We start from the raw sequence: 26,119 nt of genomic DNA on the forward strand, positions 1-26,119 counted from the left end.
TAACTGCAACACAGACGATTTTCTAACATACACGTTTGCAGTCGATGTTCAATAATAGTTCGTTTTTTAACGTTAATGCTCGCCATAAGCACTTAGTAAAAGTTTACGAAGTACCGCCACGCTTTTAATTATTAAAGTTACTCGCGTCTTTCGCGGAACGAAAAGTCACAACTCGCTCAAACTCACACTACGCGTTACTGGACTCTTCCAGTCTCAAATCGCACAGTACCGAACCGATGAAGCCGTTTTATGACTTCATTTTACACATTATTCGCGAGGACACATCAAGCATGTCTCTTCTCGATCACAGTTCCTTCGCGACCCCTCATCCACTCGCGACTCACTCTCCTAGTCTGCTAACCGTCCTCGCATCTCATTGGCTCACACATCACACAGCCAATCAGAATTAACTCTTTGGGTGCGCCTCGCGCCAAAATCTAGCACGCACCAGTCATGACTTCTGAATCATTTACGTCATGATTTCTTGTTACACAAAATTTACTGTATAATTTAACAAACCGAAAGGAAAACTAGACTTTACTTTATTTCCAGAAATTATTTAAATACTCGCGAACGTTCTGGCTGCTTGTACAATACCATACACTCTTGGACATCCGACATTCACTAAGATGGGGAACCACTGGCGACTCTGTTCCCACGGTTACATCGTCTGAACACTTGCGAGTTCCAACCTAGATTTTATACACTTGCAAAGAATGGCGAATGTCCCTCTTTCATTCACTCAGGCACACTCATTCACTCTCACCTACTCATATAAAATAACTGTTCACAAAAATTCAAAACATTTATGGTTTTAACAAAGTTATAGGTGAATTTCTAAAAGTAAAATTCTCAAAATAAATACAAAAGCACGGAAGGTGATTTTGTTTCATAGTTGGATGGTCACTGAAGGTGATCTATACATAATGGTATTTATTTAGACTCGAAAATTGTAGAAATTTGCGTTTTCTGTAAGATTTTTCTAATTTCCAAAATATGCAGGTTTCAAAGCTCAAATTTGGATGACTTATTTTTATTCATAACAGAAACTAGTATATTAACTTTTAATTTCCTCAGGTTCCTCAGTTAGAAGTTATTAAAGATGAAAGTTCCACGTTATACACGCGGCTAGTTAGCGCACAGGTCTTACATTCTCACGGTACAGACATGCCATATGGTCGTGACGTCATACGAACGGACACCGGTAATCTGCCCGCTACAGCACATATGCTAATCTGATGGCTACTTTACAGTCTGTCTACATTTCACAGTAAATATTTGATAGAAAACTGTGCGCTCGCACTAGTTGCGACGCCACAACAGGGTGGTCCATTGATAGCGACTTGGCCAAATATCTCATGAAATAAGCGTCAAACGAAAAGAACGAAACTTGTCTAGCTTGAAGAGAGAAACGAGATGGAGCCATGGTTGGCCCACTAGTTGGCGCTGCCATAGGTCAAACGGATATCAACTGCGTTTTTTTAAAAAAAATAGGAACCCCCATTTTTATTACGTATTCGTGTAGTATGTAAAGAAATATAATGCTTTAGTTGGACCACTTTTTTCGCTTTGTGGTGGATGGCACTGTAATAGTCACAAACGTATAAGTACGTGGTATCACGTAACATTCCGCCAGCTTCGTGATACATTACCCGTGTTAAAATGGACTGTTTACCAATTGCGAAAAAGGTCGATATCGTGTTGATGTATGGCTATTGTGATCAAAATGCCCAACGGGCGTGTGATATGTACGCTGCTCGGTATCCTGGACATCATCCAAGTGTCCGGACCGTTCGCCGGATAGTTACGTTATTTAAGGAAACAGGAAGTGTTCAGCCACATGTGAAACGCCAACCACGACCTGCAACGAATTATGATGCCCAAGTAGGTGTTTTAGCTGCTATCGAGGCTAATCCGCACATCAGTAGCAGACAAATTGCGCGAGAATCGGGAATCTCAAAAACGTCGCTGTTGAGAATGCTACATCAACATCGACTGCACCCGTACCATATTTCTATGCACCAGGAATTGCAAGGCGACGACTTTGAACTTCGTGTACAGTTCTGCCACTGGGCACAAGAGAAATTACGGGATGATGAGAGATCTTTTGCACGCGTTCTATTTAGCGACGAAGCGTCATTCACCAACAGTGGTAACGTAAACCTGCATAATATGCGCTATTGGCGGGTTAATGTATGGTGGGGCATTATGGGAGGAAGGATAATTGGTCCCCATTTTATCGATGGCAGTCTAAATGGTGCAATGTATGCTGATTTCCTACGTAATGGTCTACTGATGTTACTACAAGATGTTTCACTGCATGACAGAGTGGCGATGTACTTCCAACATGATGGAGGTCCGGCGCATAGCTTGCGTACGGGTGAAGCGGTATGGAGTAGCATATTTAATGGAAGGTGGATTGGTCATCGAAGCACCATACCATGACCCACAGGTTCACCAGATCTAACGTATCCGGATTTATTTCTGTAGGGAACGTTTGAAGGATATTTGGTATAGTGACCCATGGACGACGCCTGACAACATGCGTCAACGCATTGTCAATGCATGTACGAACGTTACGGAAGGAGAACTACTCGCTGTTGAGAGGAATGTCGTTACACGTATTGCCAAATGCATTCAGGTTGACGGACTTCATTTTGAGCACTTATTGCATTAAAAAGGTGGGAATTTAAGGAGATGGGACTTGGATAAACTGAAAGAACCAGAGGTTGTACAGAGTTTCAGGGAGAGCATAAGGGAACAATTCACAGGAATGGGGGAAAGAAATACAGTAGAAGAAGAATGGGTAGATAATATTCTTCTCGGGTATGCAGCCGGATCATAACGTCTTCATGACACAATATTTCCGCGGTCCAACTGGCCGCCATCTTCAGGTGAGAGTGCTGGTGCACGATCTCGCCGGAACTGACTTCCCAACGCAAGCGGCGGCCCCTATGTAGGCCGCAGAAGACCCACAACGCGTGCGCGAGAAGGTGCCGCAACTGCCCTCTAGCGCAGTAGACATACCCCGCCGCCAGTGATGGAAACAGGCGAAATCGAGATATCGCTGTCAAAAATTAAAAAATAAAAATAAATAAAAAAATTTTTATTCCGACGATAGAACCACAGACCGTTGTTTTTTAATGTCAGATAACACTGGGTCCCAAGTCTTACTTAAAAGAAAACCCTTGTCTCTATTAATAAGATTGTCAGATAACCGAATCTCTATGGATTCTTTTACAATACAGTCCCAATAGCGAGATGCAGGGGCAACCATTTGTGTCTCGTCATATAGTATTCTGTGTCCCTCGGTGAGACAGTGTTCCGCCACTGCAGACTTCTCAGGTTGAAGCAGCCCTGTGTGCCGCTGATGCTCAACACATCGCTCCTGAATGGTCCGGATTGTCTGACCAATATAAGTCTTTCCACAGTGGCAAGGGATCTTGTACACACCGGGCTTCCTCAAACCCAAGTCATCCTTAACAGAGCCAAGGAGCGCTCTAATCTTGGCTGGCGGACGAAAAATACTTTTGATGTGATATCTTTTTAGAATCCTTCCTATCTTCGAGGAAATGCTCCCAGCAAAAGGCAGAAAAGCTACCGATTTGCAGGTATCTTCTGGTGGTTCAGACGAAGGTCCAAACTGGAAAGCACTACGGATCTGTTTGTCTGTATAGCCATTCTGCTTGAACACAATCTTAAGATGGTCCAATTCTTGTGTCAAGCTTTCTCCATCTGAAATGGCATAAGCTCTTCTCGCCAATGTCCGCAGGACCCCCGTACGCTGGAACGATGGATGACAGCTAGAAGCATGTAAGTAACGGTCCGTGTGCGTAGGCTTTCGATAAACTCTGTGTCCCAGTGTCCCATCATCCTTTCTGTACACCAGATCATCCAGAAACGGAAGCTTTCCATCATTTTCCAACTCCATGGTGCTATGCTAGGATGCAGGGAATTGAAATGATCTAGGAGGCGGTCCAGAGCGTCTCTCCCATGAGGCCACACCATAAACGTATCGTCAACGTACCTCCAAAAACAGGTTGATTTTAAGGACGCCGTCTTCAGCGCCATGTCCTCAAAATCTTCCATAAAAAGATTGGCGACTATTGGGGACAAAGGGCTCCCCATAGCCAGTTGGACCGCGGAAATATTGTGTCATGAAGACGTTATGATCCGGCTGCATACCCGAGAAGAATATTATCAATTATTACGCCGGGAAAGCCTTCGTAGTCACAAGAATGGGTAGCTTTAAGGAATGAAATAGTGAAGGCAGAGGTGGATCAAGTAGGTAAAAGGACGAGGGCTAGTAGAAATCCTTGGGTAACAGAAGAAATATTGAATTTAATTGATGAAAGGAGAAAATATAAAAATGCAGTAAATGAAGCAGGCAAAAAGGAATACAAACGTCTCAAAAATGAGATTGACTGGAAGTGTAAAATGGCTAATCAGGGATGACAAGAGGACAAATGTAAAGATGTAGAAGCTTATCTCACTAGGGTCAAGATAGATACTGCCCACAGGAAAATTATAGAGACCTTTGGAGAAAAGAGAACCACTTGTATGAATATCAATAGCTCAGATGGAAACCCAGTTCTAACCAAAGTAGGGAAAGCAGAAAAATGGAAGGAGTATATAGAGGGTCTATACAAAGGCGATGTACTTGTGGACAATATTATAGAAAGAGAAGAGACTGTAGATGAAGATGAAATGGGAGATACGATACTGCATGAAGAGTTTGACAGAGCACTGAAAGACCTGAGCCGAAACAAGGCCCCAGGAGTAGACCACATTCCATTAGAACTACTGACGGCCTTGGGAGAGCCAGTCCTACGATTTGGTAAGGAAGATGTATGAGACATATGAAGTACCCTCAGACTTAAAGAAGAATATAATAATTCCAATCCCTAAGAAAGCAGGTATTGACACATGTGAAAATTACCGAATTATCCATTTAATGAGTCACAGCTGCAAAATACTAATGCGAATTCTTTACAGACGAATGGAAAAACTGGTAGAAGCCAACCACGGGGAAGATCAGTTTGGATTCTGTAGAAATATTGGAACATGTAAGGCAATACTGACCTTACGACTTATCTTAGAAGAAAGATTAAGGAAAGGCAAACCTACGTTTCTAGCATTTGTAGACTTAGAGAAAGCTTTTGGCAATGTTGACTGGAATACTCTCTTCCAAATTCTAAAGATGGCAGGGGTAAAATACAGGGAGCGAAAGGCTATTTACAATTTTTACAGAAACCAGATGGCAGTTATAAGAGTCGAGTGGCATGAAAGGGAAGCAGTGGTTGGGAAGGGAGTGAGACAGGGTTTAGCCTCTTCCCAATGTTATTCAATCTGTATATTGAGCAAGCAGTAAAGGAAACAAAAGAAAAATTCGGAGTAGGTATTAAAATCCATGGAAAAGAAATAAAAACTTTGAGGTTCGACGATGACATTGTAATTCTGTCAGAGACAGCAAAGGACTTGGAAGAGCAGTTGAATGGAATGGACAGTGTCTTGAAAGGAGGATATATGATGAACATCAACAAAAGCAAAACGAGGATAATGGAATGTAGTAGAATTAAGTTGGGTGATGCTGAGGGAATTAGATTAGGAAATGAGACACTTAAAGTAGTAAAGGAGTTTTGCTATTTGGGGAGCAAAATAAATGATGATGGTCGAAGCAGAGAAGATATAAAATGTAGTCTGGCAATGGCAAGCAAAGCGGTTCTGAAGAAGAGAAATTTGTTAACATCGAGTATAGATTTAAATGTCAGGAAGTCGTTTCTGAAAGTATTTGTGTGGAGTGTAGCCATGTATGGAAGTGAAACATGGACGATAAATAGTTTGGACAGGAGGAGAACAGAAGCTTTCGAAATGTGGTGCTACAGAAGAATGCTGAAGATTAGATGGGTAGGTTACATAACTAATGAGGTGGTGTTCAAAAATGGTTCTGAGCACTATGGGACTCAACTGCTGTGGTCATCAGTCCCCTAGAACTTAGAACTACTTAAACCTAACTAACCTAAGGACATCACACACATCCATGCCCGAGGCAGGATTCGAACCTGCGACCGTAGCAGTCACACGGTTCCGGACTGCGCGCCTAGAACCGCGAGACCACCGCGGCCGGCGAGGTGGTGTTGAATAGAATTGAGGAGAAGAGGAGTTTGTTGCACAACTTGACGAGAAGAAGCGACCGGTTGGTAGGACATGCTGAGGCATCAAGGGATCACAAATTTAGCATTGTAGGATAGCGTGGAGGGTGAAAACCATAGAGGGAGACCAAGAGATGAATACACTAAGCAGATTCAGAAGGATGTAGGTTGCAGTAGGTACTGGGAGATGAAGAAATTTGCACATTATAGGGTAGCATGGAGAGCTACATCAAACCAGTCTCAGGACTGAAGACCACAACAACAACAACAACATTGCATTAACATGGTATTTACAGCTAATCACGCTGTAACAGCATGCGTTCTCAGAATTGATAAGTTCACAAAGGTACATGCATCACATTGGAACAACCGAAATAAAATGTTCAAAGGTACTGGTATCTACATTCTGTTTGTCTAAAATTGTGAGCCATATGTTTGTGAATATTACAGCGCCATCTATGAGAAAGTGAAAAAAGTGGTCCAACTAAAATATTAATTTTTCTTTACGTACCACACGAATATGTAATAAAAAGTGGGGGTTCCTATTTAAAAAAAAAACAAACAAAAAACGCAGTTTATATCCGTTTGACCTATGGCAGCGCCATCTAGTGGGCCAACCATAGCGCCATCTGGTTTCTCCCTTCAAGTTAGACAAGTTTCGTTCTTTGTAGTTTTTTCGTTTGACGCTTATTTCGTAAGATATTTGGCCTGCTCACGATCAATGGATCACCCATAATATTGTTAATATACACTTGGAACTTTGTGAACTGTAGGAAATAAATCACCATCGTTAGAAAACGCTGCTATTTTCTTTTTTATACATCATTCCTATTCATTGGGATAGATGACCTCACAGACTGGTACCCTCCCCCAAATCAACCAACCAATCAACTTATTCATCACTCTGCAGTACTTTCCAAATAACTGTTTTTTATATGCTTGAAATTCAACACATATTTTACACAGTCCACCTGTAACATTAATAAGCCTAAGAATACCTTCCGTAAATTCCACTTTTAAGGAATTTTTGTTTATAGGAGTAATACCAGTATACTTAGGTACAGAAAAAATACACACAATTTTACACATAGTTAACTCCTCATCCTCATAGTGACCTTTATGTTCCGATAAATACTCGACAATATCATCAAAGAGTGACTCAACATACCTTCACTATAGACTGAGTCTCACTGTTGGGATCCATATTCCATTGTACAGATCCTGCAGGTTTGTGACACTTGGCTGTTTTAAATATACGCATTGTGCTTTGTCTTGAGCTGTTAATTTCGTAGTACTACCTCCAAACATGAATATACTTTCTGTCGAAGATGCTGATGTCTCGAGGGAATGAATTGTTCCCATTGTCATGAGGTCTTCAGTGTATTTTAGCTTGCTGCACTGTTAATCCCACTCCATATCACTGAATGGCACGATTGTACCACAATGCACATTCTCTATTTTCACCATTACTTTGAACTCTATGTCAGGTGCTAAATCAACACTAACACGCTTCGAGCCATTGGTGGTCGGTTGATAAACGGTGTTGAACAACAGTACTCCATAACAATATAGCTGAAGCACGATGAGTGGTGCAAGTGCTAGGACATAGTGGGTATTCAGCGTGTGGAAACAATTGCCGTACTGTGGTCGTGAAGTGGGGCTCTGGCTGTTTCCCAGATACGACATTGCAGTTTGACGATTTATTACTATATTGTAATTTTTAATTTTTTATGTTGTCCATTATGGACAAATCTTAGTTCCTTTTATTCTGAAGAAGGTTGGGTTATCCCAACTGAAACCTAGGTAAATCTAGGTAAACATTGCATCTGAGGCTTTTGTTAATTCAAAATTAAGCCTTTGTTGAACTTGTGCAAGAACACCAAGAGGAAGGATAACCAGCCTATTACACACAGCAATGAAGTAGACAAATCATTCAGGTAACTAAAAGAAGAGTTAGCTTTTGCAGATGATTTTGCTCATCCCTCGACAGATCTTCCCTTGATTTTGATAGTTGATATTTTGGACTACGCTATAGGTCCCTCTCTGTACAGTCAGTCACCACCACACATTGTTACTACTGTACCTACGACTATGGGTTGTTGGTCCATATTTGACAGTCAAACGTTCTCATTGTCTTTTGAAGGCAGAGAATTCGCAATAGTTACAGATCACAAGCAATTAACGTCCGCCTTTAAACAGCGCCCAAGAAAAGCAACACTCAGGCAACTACGCCATTTGGAATTTCTGTGAGTTCATCAGAGATATGCAACACTTTCCTGGAGGAGAGGATATTTCTGCTGATACAAGTCTCATAGCTCCAAACATTATGTTGCCAACCACCATCTCATTTGAATATATTGCAAAGTCACAAAACCGTGATCCAAAAATGGCTAAAGCAAAGAATTCGGGCACCTCTTCCTTAGGATTTCTAACAATATTATTACCTGATGGAGCACAGCTGCTTTGTAAAAATTGTACATGTAAGCCCAGGCCATATGTTTCTCCATCCTATGGCCAACAAATCCTCTATGCACTACATGACTTGGTTCCCACTGGCATCATGGTCACAGATGCCTCAAGGGCACAGATGCCTTGATTGGACAACACTTCGTTTGGTTTTCATTGAAACAAGATGTAAATTTGTGGGCAACAAAATATGTTTGCTGCCACTGAGCAAACATTTAAAAACATACAACCAGTGTTTGTGGAGCTTTCAGGGAAACTGATAGTCGGTTTTTGTGATGGTGATCTAGGTGCACCATTACCTCGCTCTCAAGGCTTCACCTAACTCTTAACAATGATCTACAGATGTACATATTTGCCACAGACAGTTCCACTGGAGAACATCTCTGCAGCAAACGTTGGTAGCTCTCCCAGAAATCGTCACCACCAACATACGACGTAAGTTTAAGTGTCAATTGCTCACTGACCTCACAAAGAGCTAGGTATACACCACACCAATCACTGTATCAGGACAGCATTAAGAGCCCAACTTTCAGATAACTGGGTTGACAACTTATCCAAAATTTTCGAATTCTCTATGTTTGTGTGATTCTACCACAGAAACGAGTTGAAGAATGACAACTAGACTTCCAGCTGATTTCTATGATCGTACACCAGCTTCACTGAAGTTTCAATTTCTACTTGAAAGAGATCATGGCGTTACTTAAACCAACTAATGTTCGATATCATGTTACACTGTCTGTCTTCATCCATCCTGAAGTCATGATCTCTTCACATATATACATAACGCATGACACACAAAAGAAATCTCTACAGTCTATCTGTAATGGATCATAACTGGTAAATTCACATTCTAAAAAGACTTTATTAATGAGAAAGCTCGTGGTCAGAAGACCATGTCTGTCGACAGACTCAAGGTAGCGTTCCTACTGAAGACAATGGATTTCAGATCACCTATTGCAGCTCCCTGTAAACAACCAGCTACAGTCACCAAAACTCCAGTGTATCATCAGCAAACCCAAGGAGTTACGAGTTCTGGACCTACAGTGCACGTTTTCACTAGGAAGCGAGAGATATGTGACTGTAATGGACACTGAAGTGTAAACTCTGTCAGAATATAGCTACATATTGGAGTATTTAGTCGTCTAGTTATCTTTTCCATTGCAATTGATATTAGAAAAACATATTTATGTGCATTCACAGTAGCTTTCTTTGTATACTACTAAGTGAACAGTTATTTTTAATGGAACCCACAACACAATGTAGTGCCTCTCATATTGTTCAACATCTTGAAAAATAATTTTTTTTGGAGAGATGTTCACATGCTGGATACTATTATTACTGCAACTGATACAACAACAACAACAAAAACTATTACTGCTACTACTACTTATACCACAACTACTAATTTTAATTGTATATGTAAGCTGTGATCGGATCAAAATTTTTTATTAAGTGGTTCCCATCTATGTTGATCCACAGCTTGAAATTTTCAACCAACATAGTGTCACTTTCCTATGAGAGGTTTATTTATTTATTTATTGTCTATCTTTAAGAACTAAAACGCTATTGATATCTCCTTTCGTGTACGTACACACTTACATATACAGTATTGTCTATAACTTTCTTTGCCAAACAAACAAGATACCTCATTAATTGCAAATAAGAAGAAGGACAAGTCTTAGAAGTATCAGATGACTGAAAGACAATTATTACATATTTTTGAAAATATGTGGCTCTTTTCAATTTTTACTAGGCAGACCAGTTATTGATATTCAACAGGAATAAAGTTGTTCATTAGCACTGCATAACTTCTGTGAAGAAAAAAACAAAAGGGAGTAGAAATGTGGGAACTGAAGCATTCATCAGCTACAGTTTCATGTGACACAGTTAGACTGATCCTTGTCGTATGTTTACAACCTGAAACAACGTGAAAATTCTTCAGTTAAACATACTTAAACCAGCACAATCAATATTATTTATTTATGAGAAGCAGTTAAAACTTCTTCAACACACAATTCTCTCTGTATGAAGCTGATATAATTTTATCAAAATGATTTGTAGAAAAATAGATAACATCTTGATGTTGCTGTCCCACCAAGGAGCAATGTAGATCGATATGGATAATTCGGATATTACTTAATACTTACGCTACACTAGCGCCAAAAATTAACCTCTTTGAACACAGATGTAAAATGGCGGACACCTGCTGAATATTGACAGTTTGATACCGGTGATATGTGTGATAATGGAAATAGTTGTAGTGTTTAAGAAGTTAATGTATTAAAAAGAACTTGTGATTTCCATGACTTCGTACACGCTTGTAACGTAAGTGCTGCTTATTACACGTGTTTTACCTCGTGTTTTACATTCGCAAGCGTGAACAGGAGCGACGAACTCAGTGTCTCATTAATCACTGCTGTTAAAACACGAACGCCAGATGTGTAACACCGGATGTGGAGAATAACCCTTAGTAACACATGTTGCAGGTGCCGAAAAGATGACGGTTCTTTCTGGAGAGAATGTATTGGGAGAGGGTAACAGCACTCCACCTCGAAAGAAATTTCGTCTTTCTATGAAATCTCCTGGCTATCAGGAGAATAGACAGACTCATGTTGCGAGAAGAAATCCGTTTGGAGCACACCAAAGCCAGCAGAGTAGTGTGTTAACTCCAAGAAACACCAATAGTGATTCAAAATTTGGTCAGTCCAGCTCTTCGAGAGAGAGATTAGATTCTGGTAAGTAGCGAATGTACAAATATGTTATTTTTTTGTACTTTATTTTTCGTAATTGAAGGTCACCTGTCAGTACTATTAAGGAGAGCACATAAAATATTAAAATAAACTTTATGTAGGTCATGGTTAATTGATCAAATATTTTGGTGACAGTATAGTTGCAGTGTCTCTGCATCAAGATTATTGCCAATTTTATAGGCCCCAATGATTGTATACTGTTTATTATGTGAACCATAAAGGTTGATATAATTTTTGTTCCTATACGGACCTACCCATAAAAGTCGCAAAACAGAGCACGAGAATAAATTGTAAATGTAGCTATATGTTACGTTTGATTTTTGTCTGGATTAACTGAAGTATTAGATACTGCTTTACCAGCTCACAACCTTTTAGCCTATCCTACACTTTGTGCCACACTACAAATTAGTCTCACCACAAGGGACATTCCAAATACTGAAATAGATGAAAAAAATTCTGTGTTCTGTCATTTCCATTTGTACGTATCTGGCTTAGAGGATCATATCTCCATACCTGGTGGGATGATAACCGAAATGTGGTTTCAGTAGGTTCAACTGATCTCTTTGGTCAAACATAATTACTACAGGTCGCCGTTTACTACACTCATTTACATGTCATTCCTCTTGCTGACTGTTTATAAATAGTATGCCCTTTATGTATTATTACATTTCTCAATTAAGTACAGCGATTTGTGTAATGTGGTGAGTCTATGTGCTGTTCAGCTGTTGTGTGAAGTTTTCTTTCTGCATAATATTTACATTAAATAACTGACCTGTGATTTCTTAAAATTTCTCAGATTTGTTTACTTCAGGAACCCTCGTCTATGACAGAGGGGTGTTTATGCTGTTGTTAAATTTTATGAAATTATCTGCCAACACTGTTTCTACTTCTTGTTGTCAAATCTTGAATTGCTCAATTTTCTTGATTAATGCACAAGTTTGAGTTGCCTTTACTTCTTCATGAAGAAAAGTTCTACCTGCTGAGCTGCAAGGAAAAATAAACACATTGTAATTGTAGTGAACATTGGAGGAATTAAACATTACTGTAACTATAATATGCTGGGTAACAAATTACCACTAAGGCAACTAAAAAGTTCTGTGGGTTCAAACACACTAAAATGAAAGGTAGGTGTATGAGCCACAGCCCCTCCTCATAGGCTCCTTAGTTGCTGTTTCTTTGTACTGGTAATATTTAGCAAAGTATTTACATAACTTTGTGCAATATATTAGCTGTCTATATACTCATAAAATGAATTTGGTGTGGACGTTAGTGTTAACAAGAATTTATGTTCCAATGTCCAAATAGTGTGATAAATTACAGGAGTGGCTTGTAAGCTGTGCTTTTAGTTTATTTTTGAATATTTGGGAACATCTAAATTCCTGGTTGATGTGTGCCACCAGCCTATTATGGATGAGAATGTAAAGTGCCTCTCATAGCCCAAGGCAGAGGTACCTAATTTGTGTTTGCTGTGAATCTCAGCTCATTCTGATCTGTCACTATTATCCACAAATACCATTAGCTAGTAAATGTACTGACAGGCAAATGTTGGAAACATATGTGAAGATGTATGCATAAGATATTTAGTTACCAATACATTGTTGCTGGATGCTTCTGGGTAAAAGTTATGTATTGGAAACCCCCCCTCCCCCATGCCTTTCCATTTATCACTATGGTGTGGGCGTAAATGGTAGGTTTCGCCACTGATGAATTTTTTATTACAGATTTTTTTTTCCACATTTGTTAACTTCGCCATGGTCACATAAAATGCTGCTATGTTACACATAAGAACTCTGAGCTCTTTAATGGCAAAGGGCTCAGAATGTTTATAATTTAACCCGGCTCAAAAGAATACTGCGTTGTTGGAAAAACTAGAAAGCCTGCTAAAACCTCATTAAAATCAGCTATATTTAATCTTGAAAGTCTTAATGAACATACAAAATGTTACAATTGGCCTTACACAAATAAAAAAGGGTCATTATGTTTATTGATGGAGGCCTTATACTGTCACAAGAACTTCGTTTTATTACTATTGTATCTTAATGTTTTCTTGAAATGTGAGAAAACACAGCTAAATAAGCTACACTTCTAGAAAGATATTTATGTGATGTATAATCATCATGACTGTTATCTACAATTTACTTCTTCCTGGAAGCATGCAGAAATTTACACCTCTTCACTAATTGCGCAGATCTTCTCTCTCCTAAATTTTGACGAAACAAGTCTGTCGGTGGGAAGATCCTGTCAGTGGATGCAGTACTGGCAGGACAAGAAATGATGCACTCGTAATGTTTTTGTAATAATGGATACTATTTTGAATATGTTATTCTTAGGAATTTAAATAAAGTTTTTCTTGACCCCAAGAGGGTTGCAACACGAGTCAGCGAAGTGGGAAAAGTTGACAGAGTAATATACTATGTTTATATATTTCCCAGGCACGATGCTGAACGGCTATCTGCCAGGTGATTCGAAGAGCTCCCCTGAGGGCAGTGACGGCTCGTGCAGTTCTCCGGTGGCGACACTGGCTAACCTGGGCAACACGTGCTTTCTCAACAGCGTGCTCTACACTCTCCGCTTTGCTCCCTCGTTCCTCCACAACCTACACCATCTGGCGCTGGACCTGCAGCAGCATTCGTCCAGCCTGAAGGTGAGTGGTGGGGAGCATGCGAGTATAAATGCTGCATTCATCTTTCATTATCAAACTGTTTGTATGAAGGGACTTAAAATAGTAGGTTACAATTGCATCCCTGCCGTAATTGTGTGCTCATAAGACGTTGTGAGGAACAGCATACTCGGTGCCACTCCAGCTGATCGTGGCATTCCGCTGCATCTGTAGTGAACGGTTCAGAGTGGGTTGTATTTACAGAGCTCATTGTGGTTTTCATAAAGCACAATACTCTTTACCACTCCATGGTGAGTGATGCTAAACTTCGTGAATTTAGTTTTCTGTGGTGATGTTGTGCCTCATTAGACATTGTTTTTCATAGTTACTACATGCTTTGTTTTCAAAGCTGACTCTACTGGGAGATTCTACTAGACATCAATGCTGCGTAGTACTGCCATTTATGAAAGCCAGTGAAGACTTGCTGTCAAGCTACAGGAGTTGTTGAGAGAGGTGTGGTACTAGGTTACGAGGTTCAAGTTAGTCGGTACAAAATCGCTTGTCCTTTGCGCCCAGTCCTTTCTGAGGAGGTTGTAAAACTTTTAGAAGAATGTGTAAGTGAAAATTAGAGTGATGGCAATGATTTTGATTAAGACAGTGATTCATTAGTAAAAACAGTTAGTGACACGGCAGTAGAAGTGGTCCACGCTAAAAGATTTCAAAAAATATTGTAGATAAAAATGTTTTGTACGCAAATATGAAGGTGTACACTCTTTTGCGTTGCATAGTGCAGCAACTTCATGTGAAACGGATTCAAAAAGTCGTCTGAAGTCCCTTGCAGAAATATTAAGCCATGCTGCCTCTATAGCTGCCCGTAATTGTGAAGCTGTTTTCAGTGCAAGATTTTGAGCACAAACCGACCTCCATTATGTCTGATAAATGTTCTCTGGTATTTGTTAGGGGACCTGGATGTCCAAATCATTCACTAGAATTGTCAAAATTGTCATGCTGCGCGGTGTGGGATCCTTACCAGGTGGGATTGACGGAGGGCATCGAAAGGGTGCAAAAAAATGGCAGCTCGTTTTGTATTATCACGTTATAGGGGAGAGAGTGTGGCAGATATGATACACAAGTTGGGATGGAAGTCATTACAGCATAGACGTTTTTCGTCGCGGCGAGACCTTTTTACGAAATTTCAGTCACCAACTTTCTCTTCCGAATGCGAAAATATTTTGTTGAGCCCAACCTACGTAGGTAGGAATGATCATCAAAATAAAATAAGAGAAATCAGAGCTCGAACAGAAAGGTTTAGGTGTTCGTTTTTCCCGCTCGCTGTTCGGGAGTGGAATAGTAGAGAGATAGTATGATTGTGGTTCGATGAACCCTCTGCCAAGCACTTAAATGTGAATTGCAGAGTAGTCATGTAGATGTAGATGTACTGTGAACATTTGGGATGTGGTGACATGTGCGTGAACATCCAGTCAGTGATCGTTCAGTTGGACCACAGGACCCAGTCCACTCTGTCTGAACACAGAGCACGCCATTATGGAGCCACCACCAGGTTGCACAGTGCCTTGTTCGCAACTTGGGTCCATGGCTGCATGGAGTCTGCACCACACTCGACTCCTACCATTAGCTCCTACTAACTGATTTCAGGACTTATCTGACCAGGCCACGGTTTTCCAGTTATGTACGATCCAACTGATATGGTCACAAGCCCAGAGAGGTGCTGCAGGCAATGTTGTGCAGTTAGCAAAGGCACTCGTGTCATTCGTCTGCTGCCATTGCCCATTAACGCCAAATGTCGGCGTACTCTTGTAACGGACACGTTCGTTGTATGTCCCACACTGATTCCCGCAGTTATTTCACACAGTCTTGCTTTTCTGTTAGCACTGACAGCTCTATGGAAATGATTATGCTCTGTCATTATGTGAATGTCATGGGCCACTGTGTTGTCCGTGGTGAGAGGTAATGTCTGACGTGAGATATTCTTCGTGCTCTTGGCACTGTGGATCTTGGGATATTGAATTCCCTAATGATTTCGTAAATGGAAGGTCCTGTGCGTCTAGCTCCAGCTACCATTCTGTGTACAAATTCCCGCTGTGTGACCATAATCACGTCAGAAACTTTTTCATGTGATTCACCTGAGTACATGTGACAGCTCTGCTAAAGTACTATCATGTTATACCTTATATACATGATACTGCACCACCTGTGAATGTGCTTACTGCTATCCCATTACTTCTGTCACATCAGTGTATATTATTGTATAAGTTACACACATTCTCCTAATAATTCTGAACATCTTATTGAGCACTTTTTCTCACTCGAGTCCTATGAAAGTGTCATGGTTTTTTAGTCTTCCTTCCAGTTTTAAGTGCAATCTCAGTACAGCCTCTTTGATGCCTTTACCTTGCCTAAAGCCGACTTATTGACATCTACCAGAGCTTCAGTTTTCTTTTCCTTTCTTCTGTGTATTACCCTTGTCAGTAGCTGGGATACATGAACCATTGATTTGATTCTGCAATAGTTCTTGCACTTACCTGCCCCTCCTTTCTTTGGGTTTGTTTGGATGATACTTTCCTAAAAGTCTGATGGTACAAGGGTTGTCCCAGCATATCCAACTGAATGTGTAGATGGCGTTCATTTCAAATAAATTGCTATGGTAGAAAGTACCCTTGCTATTAAGCTTATTTTGGAGTTACAAAATTAAACATTTGCTTAGCAGCCATCAATAGTGAACGTTCTCAGCAAATTTGTAAACAAGGAAAAAACTGGCCACCATTACAGATTTTCTTTTTTTAAAAATTATGGTTTTATGGCGCAAAACTGCTATGATCATAAGTGCCCATCCTGTGGCTTAGTGAAGGGTAAAAACAGGAAATTAAATCAGCATATATGGGACCGAAACTCGAGGAGGAGGGAAATGAAAAATGGAAGGAAATCTGAGAAAAGTGCTATTGAAGGGGGTTTGTTTTCCCCAAAAAGGAGCTTCAAATGACCGATGTCATCTCACCAACACTTGGGATGCGATCGGCGGAGTGTGCGTCATCTACTAAAATGGAAGATATCAGGTGACAGATGTAAGTGGACGCGTTATGGATTAAAATAGGGGCACTGAAGGAATAGGTGTCCCACTGCCACAATTGAGAACAGGGACAAAAGGGGGGAGGGTCGCCACTTGAAAGATGTCGATGACTAAAAAGACCGTGCCCAGTCTGGAGTCTGGTTAAGCTTACCTCCGGACGATGAGGGTGGGAGGAGGAGATCCAAGCACAGGGAAGTGGTTTTACATCCCGTAATTTATTGTCCTGAAGTGCAGACCAATATGTGTGCCATTTAAAGAGCAACACGATGACATAAAATGCTCTGTAGATCGGCGAAGGGAACCATGCGAACAGGGGCTGAGGAAGAGAGACAGCGGCCTTTGCCGCTATATTGGCTGCCTCGTTTCCTCATATACCAACATGCCCTGGGATCCAGAGGAATGCCACAGAGGTGCTTCCCTAAGTGGAGGCAGTCCTGAATCCGGTGGACCAGAGGGTGGACGGGATAAAGAGCTTGGAGGTTGAGAAGAGAGCCGAACGAATCAGAGCTTATAACATACTGAATCCACTGATGGCAACGGATGTATTGGATAGCTTGGAGAACAGCGTGAAGCTCCGCAGTAAAAACCGAACACTGGTTGGGAAGCTGAAACCTAATAGGGGTGTCGTTAATAATGTAGGTACTCCCGACACCAAAGGTGGTCTTGGAGCAGTCAGTGTAAATAAATGTGGCATCCTCAGTTTTTGCGCATAGAGCAGCAAATGCCCGACGATAAACTAGAGGGGGGGGGGGGGTTACTATCGTTGGGAAGCTGACAAAGGTCACGGAGAAGGCAGGTTTTGAGGCCAAAGCCAACGTGTTGTCGTACCCCCAATTGTGAAGAGAGTTTTAAGAAATTGGAAGGAAAGGTGATGTAGCAGTTGATGGAAGTGGACTCTCTGTGGTAGTAGAGAGAAAGGGTTGCCTGCATACCCTAAATCCAAGTAGGCGTCGAAAAAAGGCATGGATGAGCAGGCACGTAACGACTCAGAAGGGCAGCTCGCCGTTTGGACAGTGGAGGTTCAGGAGACTGAGCACAAAGTATCTCCACAGGGCTAGTGTAAAAAAGCATCATATGCTAAACGCAGTGCACGGTGGTGGACAGAATCTAGATACCGAAGAATAAACGGCCATGCAGAGGAGTAAACTGTGCTTTCATAATCCAATTTCGAGCAAACTAAGCTGTGATATGGGCAGAGGAAGGCCACTTGGTCCGCTCCTCAGGAGGTACCTCTCAGAACATGAAGGATCGCAGACAGCGAGCTGAGAGATATGAAATGTGGAAAGACTAGCCCAGTTTTCTGTCAAACATAAGTCCCAAGAATTTTGCGATGTCCACGAACGGAAGGTCAACAGGGCCTAGATGTAGGGAAGGTGAATAAAACTCTGTATGATACCAAAAATTTACACAGATGGTCTTACTGGGAGAAAATCAGAAGCCAGTCTCAAGGCTCTATGAGTGGAGACGATCGGGACTTCCTTGAAGATGTCGTTCAAGACGGTTGGTCTGTTGCAAGCAGTAGCAGATTGTAAAATCGTCAAGAAAGAGGGAGCCCAAGACATTGGGGAGGAGACAATCCATAATTGGAGTTATGGTGATGGCAAACAGTACAACACTTAACATGGAGCCTTGGGGCACTCCGTTTTCAAGGGAGAAAGTACTGGGTAGTGTTCACCCACACCTTAAATGTGCATGCTGTCGTAAATTTACGGATGAAAAGGGTTAGCTGACCTCGAAAGCCCCTAGAGAACAGTGTGCAGAGGATGCCTGTCCTCAAACATGTATCGTATACACTCTATAGGTCTAAAAAGTGACTACTGTTTGGCGTTTCCTGAGAAAATTGTTCGTGATATAAGTGGTGAGAGCAACAAGATAGTCAACTGTGGAACCATGCTTTCAGAAACTGCCATTATAGGTTGAAATACTTGCATTTGAAAGGTCTTAGCCCAATTAAAGCTGAGCTAGACTTCTCTCTTGGGAAATTTGCTCCTACGAGAAAAATATTGGCTGACAGGATTTAAGCAAGGATATAAGAGCTGCCAAGATAAACTTAAGCATATCAATCAAATCGGGTGACCACACAAGAAATTTTGAAGGCTTAAAGTGCATGAACTAGCAGATGTCATAGGAATTTCATAGTGCTGTACATCACATACAAACTGAAAAATTGCACATGCAAAGGCTGTACTCACGATGGATGCATTACTCATAATGGAACAGAAGTACCTTTGTGAGGATGTTTGTCGAGTGTTTTTGCTGCAGTAAAAAGAGTGTTTTTGCATTGTCATAATTGTGGATGAAACATGGGTTGATTATTTCATATCTGGGATGAAGGAACTGTCAAAACATACATTGGAAGGGCAGGATCGGCTTCAAAGGAGGTCAAGACAGTTCCATGTGCAGGCAAGGTCATGGCGTCCGTTTCTTTGGGTGTGCTTTGATAACTTTCATTCCTTACCATTGAAAAAGAGTAAGTGAGTGGTGAGTATTATGCCAACTTATAGCACAATTTGAGTGATGAAATGGAGCAAGAATGACTGCATTTCGAGAGAAATATTTTGTTTCGTCTCAGTGCAACAGTTTACACTGCCATTATCCCCATGCGGCGCTTCCCCTAGGATTTTAGAAATTCTGATGGAATGTTATCTGTCCTTCCTGCCTTATTTGAGCTTAACTTCCCCAAAACTCTTTTTAAACTCGCTCTAGTACTATTATCTCCAATGTTTTCCCAATAGACTCCCATTTGTTCTGTCACATAAGGCAAGTTTTTCCCCTCGTGAAAGTGGTCAATGTAATCTTTCCACCTATCAGATCTCGTCACTGTTTTCGATAAGTTTCAGCAGTTTTATTCCTTCATTGGTATTACTCTGATCATGTAGTGTAGCGTATGGCATGCAAACTTGTGAATTGGGGAGGTGAGAGCGACCCAGACTGGGTTTGCACGGCGCATTAAATACTTCTGGTCTGGTACACTGGGCAGTGTGGTGGAGGCTTCTCGCTTTTTGGGACTGGTCTTTTATGCCTGGTTGACGCGGCTTCCCCATAATTGCCAGCTTCGGCCAAGGTGCTGCCTCTACACCTTAAACTTCACTGCCTCAGTAGCAACAGCTGAGGCGCAGACTGCACTACCCTTCTGCAACTTTACAAAGTGCTAATCCAGTCCTGTCTTGATCATGGCATCAGTATCACGATAGTGTGCCCACGTCCTCCTCCTCCTGCTGTGCAACGAGGCGCTAAATCTCTTCCCCCATTGGCGAAATCACCTACTACACAACCAGCAGGCCGGAAAGGACAAAAGCCCACGCTCCCGTGAAGGCTTCCTGTGTCCCTTAAGCCAACAAATGAGTCTTTGTCTGCCAACTTTAAAGGCTCTAAGAAATCAGACATTTGCGAACAGTCTTCTCCTTCCCCAACTTGGAGATTCTCTTCAGCACCATGTGATATCTTCACCCGGCTGACATACATTTTGCCGATGTGCAGTCCATACCTTTTTTCTGCTATAGAGTCTGCAGGCCAACCCAGAGAGAATGCTGAAGCCCCTGTAGATTTCGTGGAACAGGATCCTCCAGCCCCAGCGGCCTGTGGCATTGAGTTTTTGAAGGTCAACACAAAAAAAAGCATCCTTGTAACTGCTTTGACCTCTTGTACTTCGTTAAAGTCCATTTTGATCTCCTCCCGCTTCTTTAGGATTGCATTCCACTCGCAGGGGGGAGTAATGTTCTCGGGATGATGTCTACAGCCAAACCATCTCATTGCACACCCAGCTGCAAGCTGTTGCAGTGCACATTTTCCTTCATCATTTCACCTTTTCTTTCTGTAAAATCTGTAGCCCTCCCTCATTTACTGTCACGAAGGCAGACGGCAGACTTACTCCAGCTTATTGGTTAACTCCCTCACCCCTTTTTTTTGCTGCTTGGCAACTTTATGCCCCCCCCCCCCCCCCCTCCAAATACTTTTTGTGGCTGTAGGAAAACCTGTTGAGGGGTTCCACCTTGGCTGACCTTCTCAATCAGCTCAACCTCATTTGTCTTACACTGGAGCAGCCACATTCCTTTCAGACTCCACGTACAGATTTCCATTTCGATCTCTCATTCAGCAATGCCCAGCTTGCCTGTCATCTAGAGTTGGTGGCATTAGGGCGGATGATGCGCAATGAAGTGTACCACGTCATCACTTGCTGGTGATCAAATGCCAGCGGTCTCTAAGCGTTCCAAGTCTCGGTACAATGCAAGGAAGTATCATCCTAAATCGTTCCTCTCCCTGGCCACACCATGGGAGGAATGCCAGGCTAAGGATGGCAGTGAACCATATTCGCCCCGGTACCTCGTATGTACGAGAGATGATGGGGACTTCTTTGTCTCGATGAAGCCTCAGTTTTTTTGTAGAGCATTTAGAGGACACATTTGGGGAGGTGGAGGGCTTGTCCAAAATGCGGTCAGGGTCAGTCTTGATGAAAACGGCATCCCCTGGCCAGCCACGGGTGTTACTCATTTGTGACAAGCTCTTGTATGTTTCTGTTACCATCATGCCTCATAAGAGCTTAAATATGGTCCGGGGTATTATATTGCAGAGGGACTTCCTTTTGCAGTCTGGTGACGAGCTGTGTGCCAACTTAGAGCGACAAGGAGTTCATTTCATCCGGGAGTTCATTTCATCGGGATCTGAGGGATATTCAGATTTCAACCTGTGTCTTCATCTTGGCTCCATGTGCCTCGCCTCCCATCTGTATCAACTGCGGAGAGCATCATTCCCCTCGCTCGCCAGACTGCAGGATTTTACAGTGAGAAAGGAAAATCGTGGAATACAAGACCGTTGACCAACTGACCTACACTGAGGCAAAGAGGAAATTTGAGCACCTACATCCTGTGGCTGTGACCTCCTCTTATGCTGCCACTTCGAGAACAGTTGTAGGCCCATCAGTTCTCTGAATTCCTGTCAGCTCTCAGAACTGGAAGAGTACACCTGCCCCCTTGATGGTGGGGGGCACTTCCCTCCCTGTTGCTGCCTCACCACCTACCTCGGGGACACTGTCTCGCTAGGACGGGGTCCCTTGGGTCACTCTCTTCCCAGGTCTCTGCTAGTGGGAAAGATGACACCTGCCAGTGGCTGAAGTGCTCGAAAGCAGCTGGTCGTAGGGCTCGGAGACTGAATCAGGAAGCCCTCCCACCCAGAGAAACCCAAGGATCAGCAAGAGAGATCCAGAAAGGAGACCCTCCAAGCCCAAGGGAATTGCGGTGGCACCCACACCACCGCTGCCTACAAGCTCTGCGTCTGAGAATGAGGTGAAGATTCTGGTGTCCACTGAGGACCTAGATCTCACCAGACTCTCAGAGACAATGGATATAGCCTGTTCAGGAAATAAGTTGGTGGTAGCACGTGACCCTGAGGTGTAGACTGCCTCAGTGAGTGTTTCATGCCTTCCATGTCTCACGATCATGTCATCCTCCAGTGGAATTGTGGCAGTTTTTTCCACCATCTGGCTGAGCTATGGCAACTGTTAAGCTTTACACCTGCTTTCTGCATTACTGTCCAGGAAACCTAGTTCCCGGCAATGAAGATCCCTGCCTTTTGCAGCTACAGTGGATATTAAACTTCATGGCAGATTAAAACTGTGTGCCAGACCGAGACTCGAACTCAGGACCTTTGCCTTTCGCGGGCAAGTGCTCTGCCATCTGATCTACCCAAGCATGACTTGCGCCCCGTCCTCACAGCTTTAATTCTGCCAGTACCTCGTCTCCTACCTTCGAAACTTTGCAGAAGCTCTCCTGCAACCAGACGGGGTGCTTGGGTGGCTTAGTTGGTAGAGCACTTGCCCACAAAAGGCAAAGGTCCCGAGTTCAAGTCTCGGCCTGGCACACAGTTTTAATCTGCCAGGAAGTTTCGTATCAGTACACACTCTGCTGCAGAGGGAAAATTTCATTCTACAACGGATATTACAAGAACAGTAGCGAATATAATAGTGTGTCAGGTGGAGTTTGCGTTTATGTCCTGAACTCGGTATGTAGTGAACATGTTCCCCTTCAAACTCCTCTGGAAGCTGTGGCTGTCAGGATACAGACGACTCATGAAATAACTGTCTGCAACGTATATCTCCCTCCGGATGGTGCAGTGCCCCTGAATGTATTGGCTGCACTGATTGAACAACTCCCTAAACATACCCTACTTTTGGGAGTTTTTAACGCAAATAATCCCTTGTGGGGTAGCACTATGCTTACTGGCCATGGCAGAGATGTCAAAAATTTACTGTCTCAACTTGACGTCTGTCTCTCAAATACCGGGGGTGCTGCGCATTTCATTGTGGTTCATGGTAGTTACTCAGCCATTGATTTATCAATTTGCAGCCCAGGACTTCTCCCATCTATCCACTGGAGAGCACATGACAACCTGTGTGGTATTCCCCATCTTCCTGTCACTCTCCTGGCGTCATGCCCATGGACGCCCACCAAGATGGGTTTTAAACAGGGCAGACTGGGTAGCCTTCATGTCTTCTGTCACTGTTGAATCTCCCCCACGTGGTGCCATCGATGTTGCGATTGAGCAGGTCACTACAACGATAATTGCTGTGGCGGAAAACGCGATCTCTCTTTTCCTAGGGTGCCCCTGGCGAAAGACAGTCCCTTGGTGGTCGCCGAAAGTTGCTGAGGAAATTAAAGAGCATCGGCAAGCTCCACAGCGATATAAGTGACACTCTTCTCTACAGCACCTAATAACCTTTAAGCAGCTACGTGCCTGCATTCGCCAGCTTATAGAACGATGGAAACCCGAGTGTTGGGAGAGATACGTGTCGACCATTGGGTGCCATACATCACCCTCCCAAGTCTGGATGAAGATCAGACGTCTTTTTGGGTGCCAGACCCCAACAGGTGTCCCTGGCATTAACATCAATGGCGTGTTATCTACCGGTGCAAACGCAATCGCCGAGCACTTTGCTGAACACTATGCTTGAGCCTCTGCGTTGGGGAATACCCCACAGCCTTTCACACCCTGAAACAAAGAATGGAAAGTCCTCTGATTCACTACACACCATAGTGAACCATATAATACTCCATTTGCAGAGTGGCAGCTCCTCAGCACCCTTGCACAGTGCCCTGACAGCTCCTGGGCTGGATCCACAGTCACATGATTAAACAACTCTCAACTGACTACAAGCAACATCTCCTCATCTTCAACTGGATCTGGTGTGATGTCTTTCCATTGCAATAGTGGGAGAGCACCATCATTTTGTTGTTCAACCTGGTCTAAACCCACTTGATGTGGATAGCTACTGGCCCATTGGCCTTACCAACTTTCTTTGCAAGCTGCTGGAATGTGTATGGCGTGTCGACAGTTTGGTTGGGTCCTTGAGTCAAGTGGGCTACTGGCTCCATGTCAGAGCAGCTTACGCTAGGGTCACTCTACCACTGATCATCTTGTGTCCCTCGGGTCTGCCATCAGAACAGCCTTTTCCAGACGCCAACATCCGTTTGCCGTCTATTTTTACATACGTTAAGCACGCAACATGACCTGGTGACATCATATCCTTGCCACATTGTATGAGTGGGGTCTCCGGGGCCCGCTCCCGATCTTCATCCAAAACTTCCTGTCGTTCCGTGTCAGAGTCAATGCCTCCCATAGTTCCCCTCACATTCAGGAGAATGGCATTCCGCAGCTCTCTGTATTGAGTGTGTCTCAGTTTTTAGTGGCTATTAACAGTCTAGCAGTAGCTGTAGGGCTGTCAGTCTCACCTTCTCTGTATGCGGACGACTTCTACATTTCGTACTGCTCCTCCAGTACTGGTGTTGCTTAGCGGTGCCTACAGGGAGCCATTCACAAGGCGCAGTCATGGGCTCTAGCCCACGGCTTCCAGTTTTCAGCCACGATGTCATGTGTCATGCATTTTTGTCGGCCTTGCAACATTTATCTAGAACCAGAACTTTACCTTAATGATGATCCACTCACTGTAATGGAGACATTGATTTTTAGGACTGGTTTTCAATGCCCGGTTGACATGGTTACCTCGCCTCCGTCACCTTAAGTGGAAGTGCTGGCAGCACCTCAGTGCCCTCCACTGCCTGCGCAACACCAACTGGGGTGCTGATCGCTCTACGCTGCTGCAGCTGTACAGAGCCCTTTTTCAATCCTGCCTCGGACATGGGAGTCTGGTTTACGGTTAGGCGACTCCCTCAGCATTGCATTTACTCGACCCATTGCACCACTGTGGCGTTTGCCTCACAATGGGGGCTTTTAGAAAGAGTCCGGTGACCAGTGTCCTGGTGGAGGCCCAAGTCCCTCCAATGATGGTTAAGCATGTACAACTGCTCGCCAGCTACGTTGCACATGTTTGGAGTTCTCCTGCGCATCTGAATTACCGTCTACTTTTCCCAACGACGGTGGTTCATTCCTGCATTGGCAGCCTAGGTCAGGGCTTAAGATTGCAGTTCGCGTCCGATCCCTTCTGTCTGAACTGGAGTTCTTCCTGTTACCACTTCTCCTCAAGGTCCATTCACATACACCTCCATGGTGTGCACCTAGGTTGCAGATTCTTCTGGACCTTTTGCATGGAACTAAGGAGTCTGCTAACCCTGCAGCTCTCCGCTATCACTTCCTCTCGATTCTCAACGTGTACTGGGACCATGAAGAGGTTTACACTGACAGCTGGATGGCCGACGGTTACGCAGGCTTTGCGTATGTTTATGGAGGACATATTGAACAGCACTTGTTGTCAGATGGCTGCAGAATTTTCTCTGCAGAGCTGGCGCCCATATCTCATACTCTTGAGCACATCTTCTCGTGCCCTGGCGACTCATTTCTCCTGTGTACTGACTCCTTAAGCATCCTACAAGCTGTCGACTAGTGTTACCCTCGCCATCCTTTGGTAGCATCCATTCAGGAGTCCATTTATGCCCTGGAATGGTCCCATAATTCAGTGGTGTTTGTGTGGACCCCAGGACATGTCGGAATCCCAGTAGTCGAGAGGCTGGCCAAATAGGCTATGCAGAAACCTCTTCTGTATATGAACATCTCCGAAACTGACCTGCGTTCTGTCCTACACTGCAGGGTTTTTCGGCTTTGGGAGGTGGTATGG

At 43.1% G+C, this 26,119-nt stretch overlaps 1 protein-coding gene across 1 annotated transcript in view; it reads left to right on the top strand.

Annotated features, from left to right (window-relative positions):
• Positions 1–10,768: 10,768 nt before the first annotated feature.
• Positions 10,769–26,119, top strand: part of LOC126293177 (ubiquitin carboxyl-terminal hydrolase 1) — a 98,633-nt gene continuing 83,282 nt past the window's right edge. Inside the window, exons 1-3 of the mRNA XM_049986275.1 lie at positions 10,769–10,943; positions 11,105–11,353; positions 13,801–14,012. Of these exons, the coding sequence (XP_049842232.1) occupies positions 11,116–11,353; positions 13,801–14,012 (450 nt within the window). The 5' untranslated portion in view covers positions 10,769–10,943; positions 11,105–11,115. The remainder of the gene's footprint in view (positions 10,944–11,104; positions 11,354–13,800; positions 14,013–26,119) is intronic.

Source organism: Schistocerca gregaria, chromosome 10, assembly GCF_023897955.1.
Source record: "Schistocerca gregaria isolate iqSchGreg1 chromosome 10, iqSchGreg1.2, whole genome shotgun sequence".
In the NCBI taxonomy this organism is placed as follows: domain Eukaryota; kingdom Metazoa; phylum Arthropoda; class Insecta; order Orthoptera; family Acrididae; genus Schistocerca; species Schistocerca gregaria.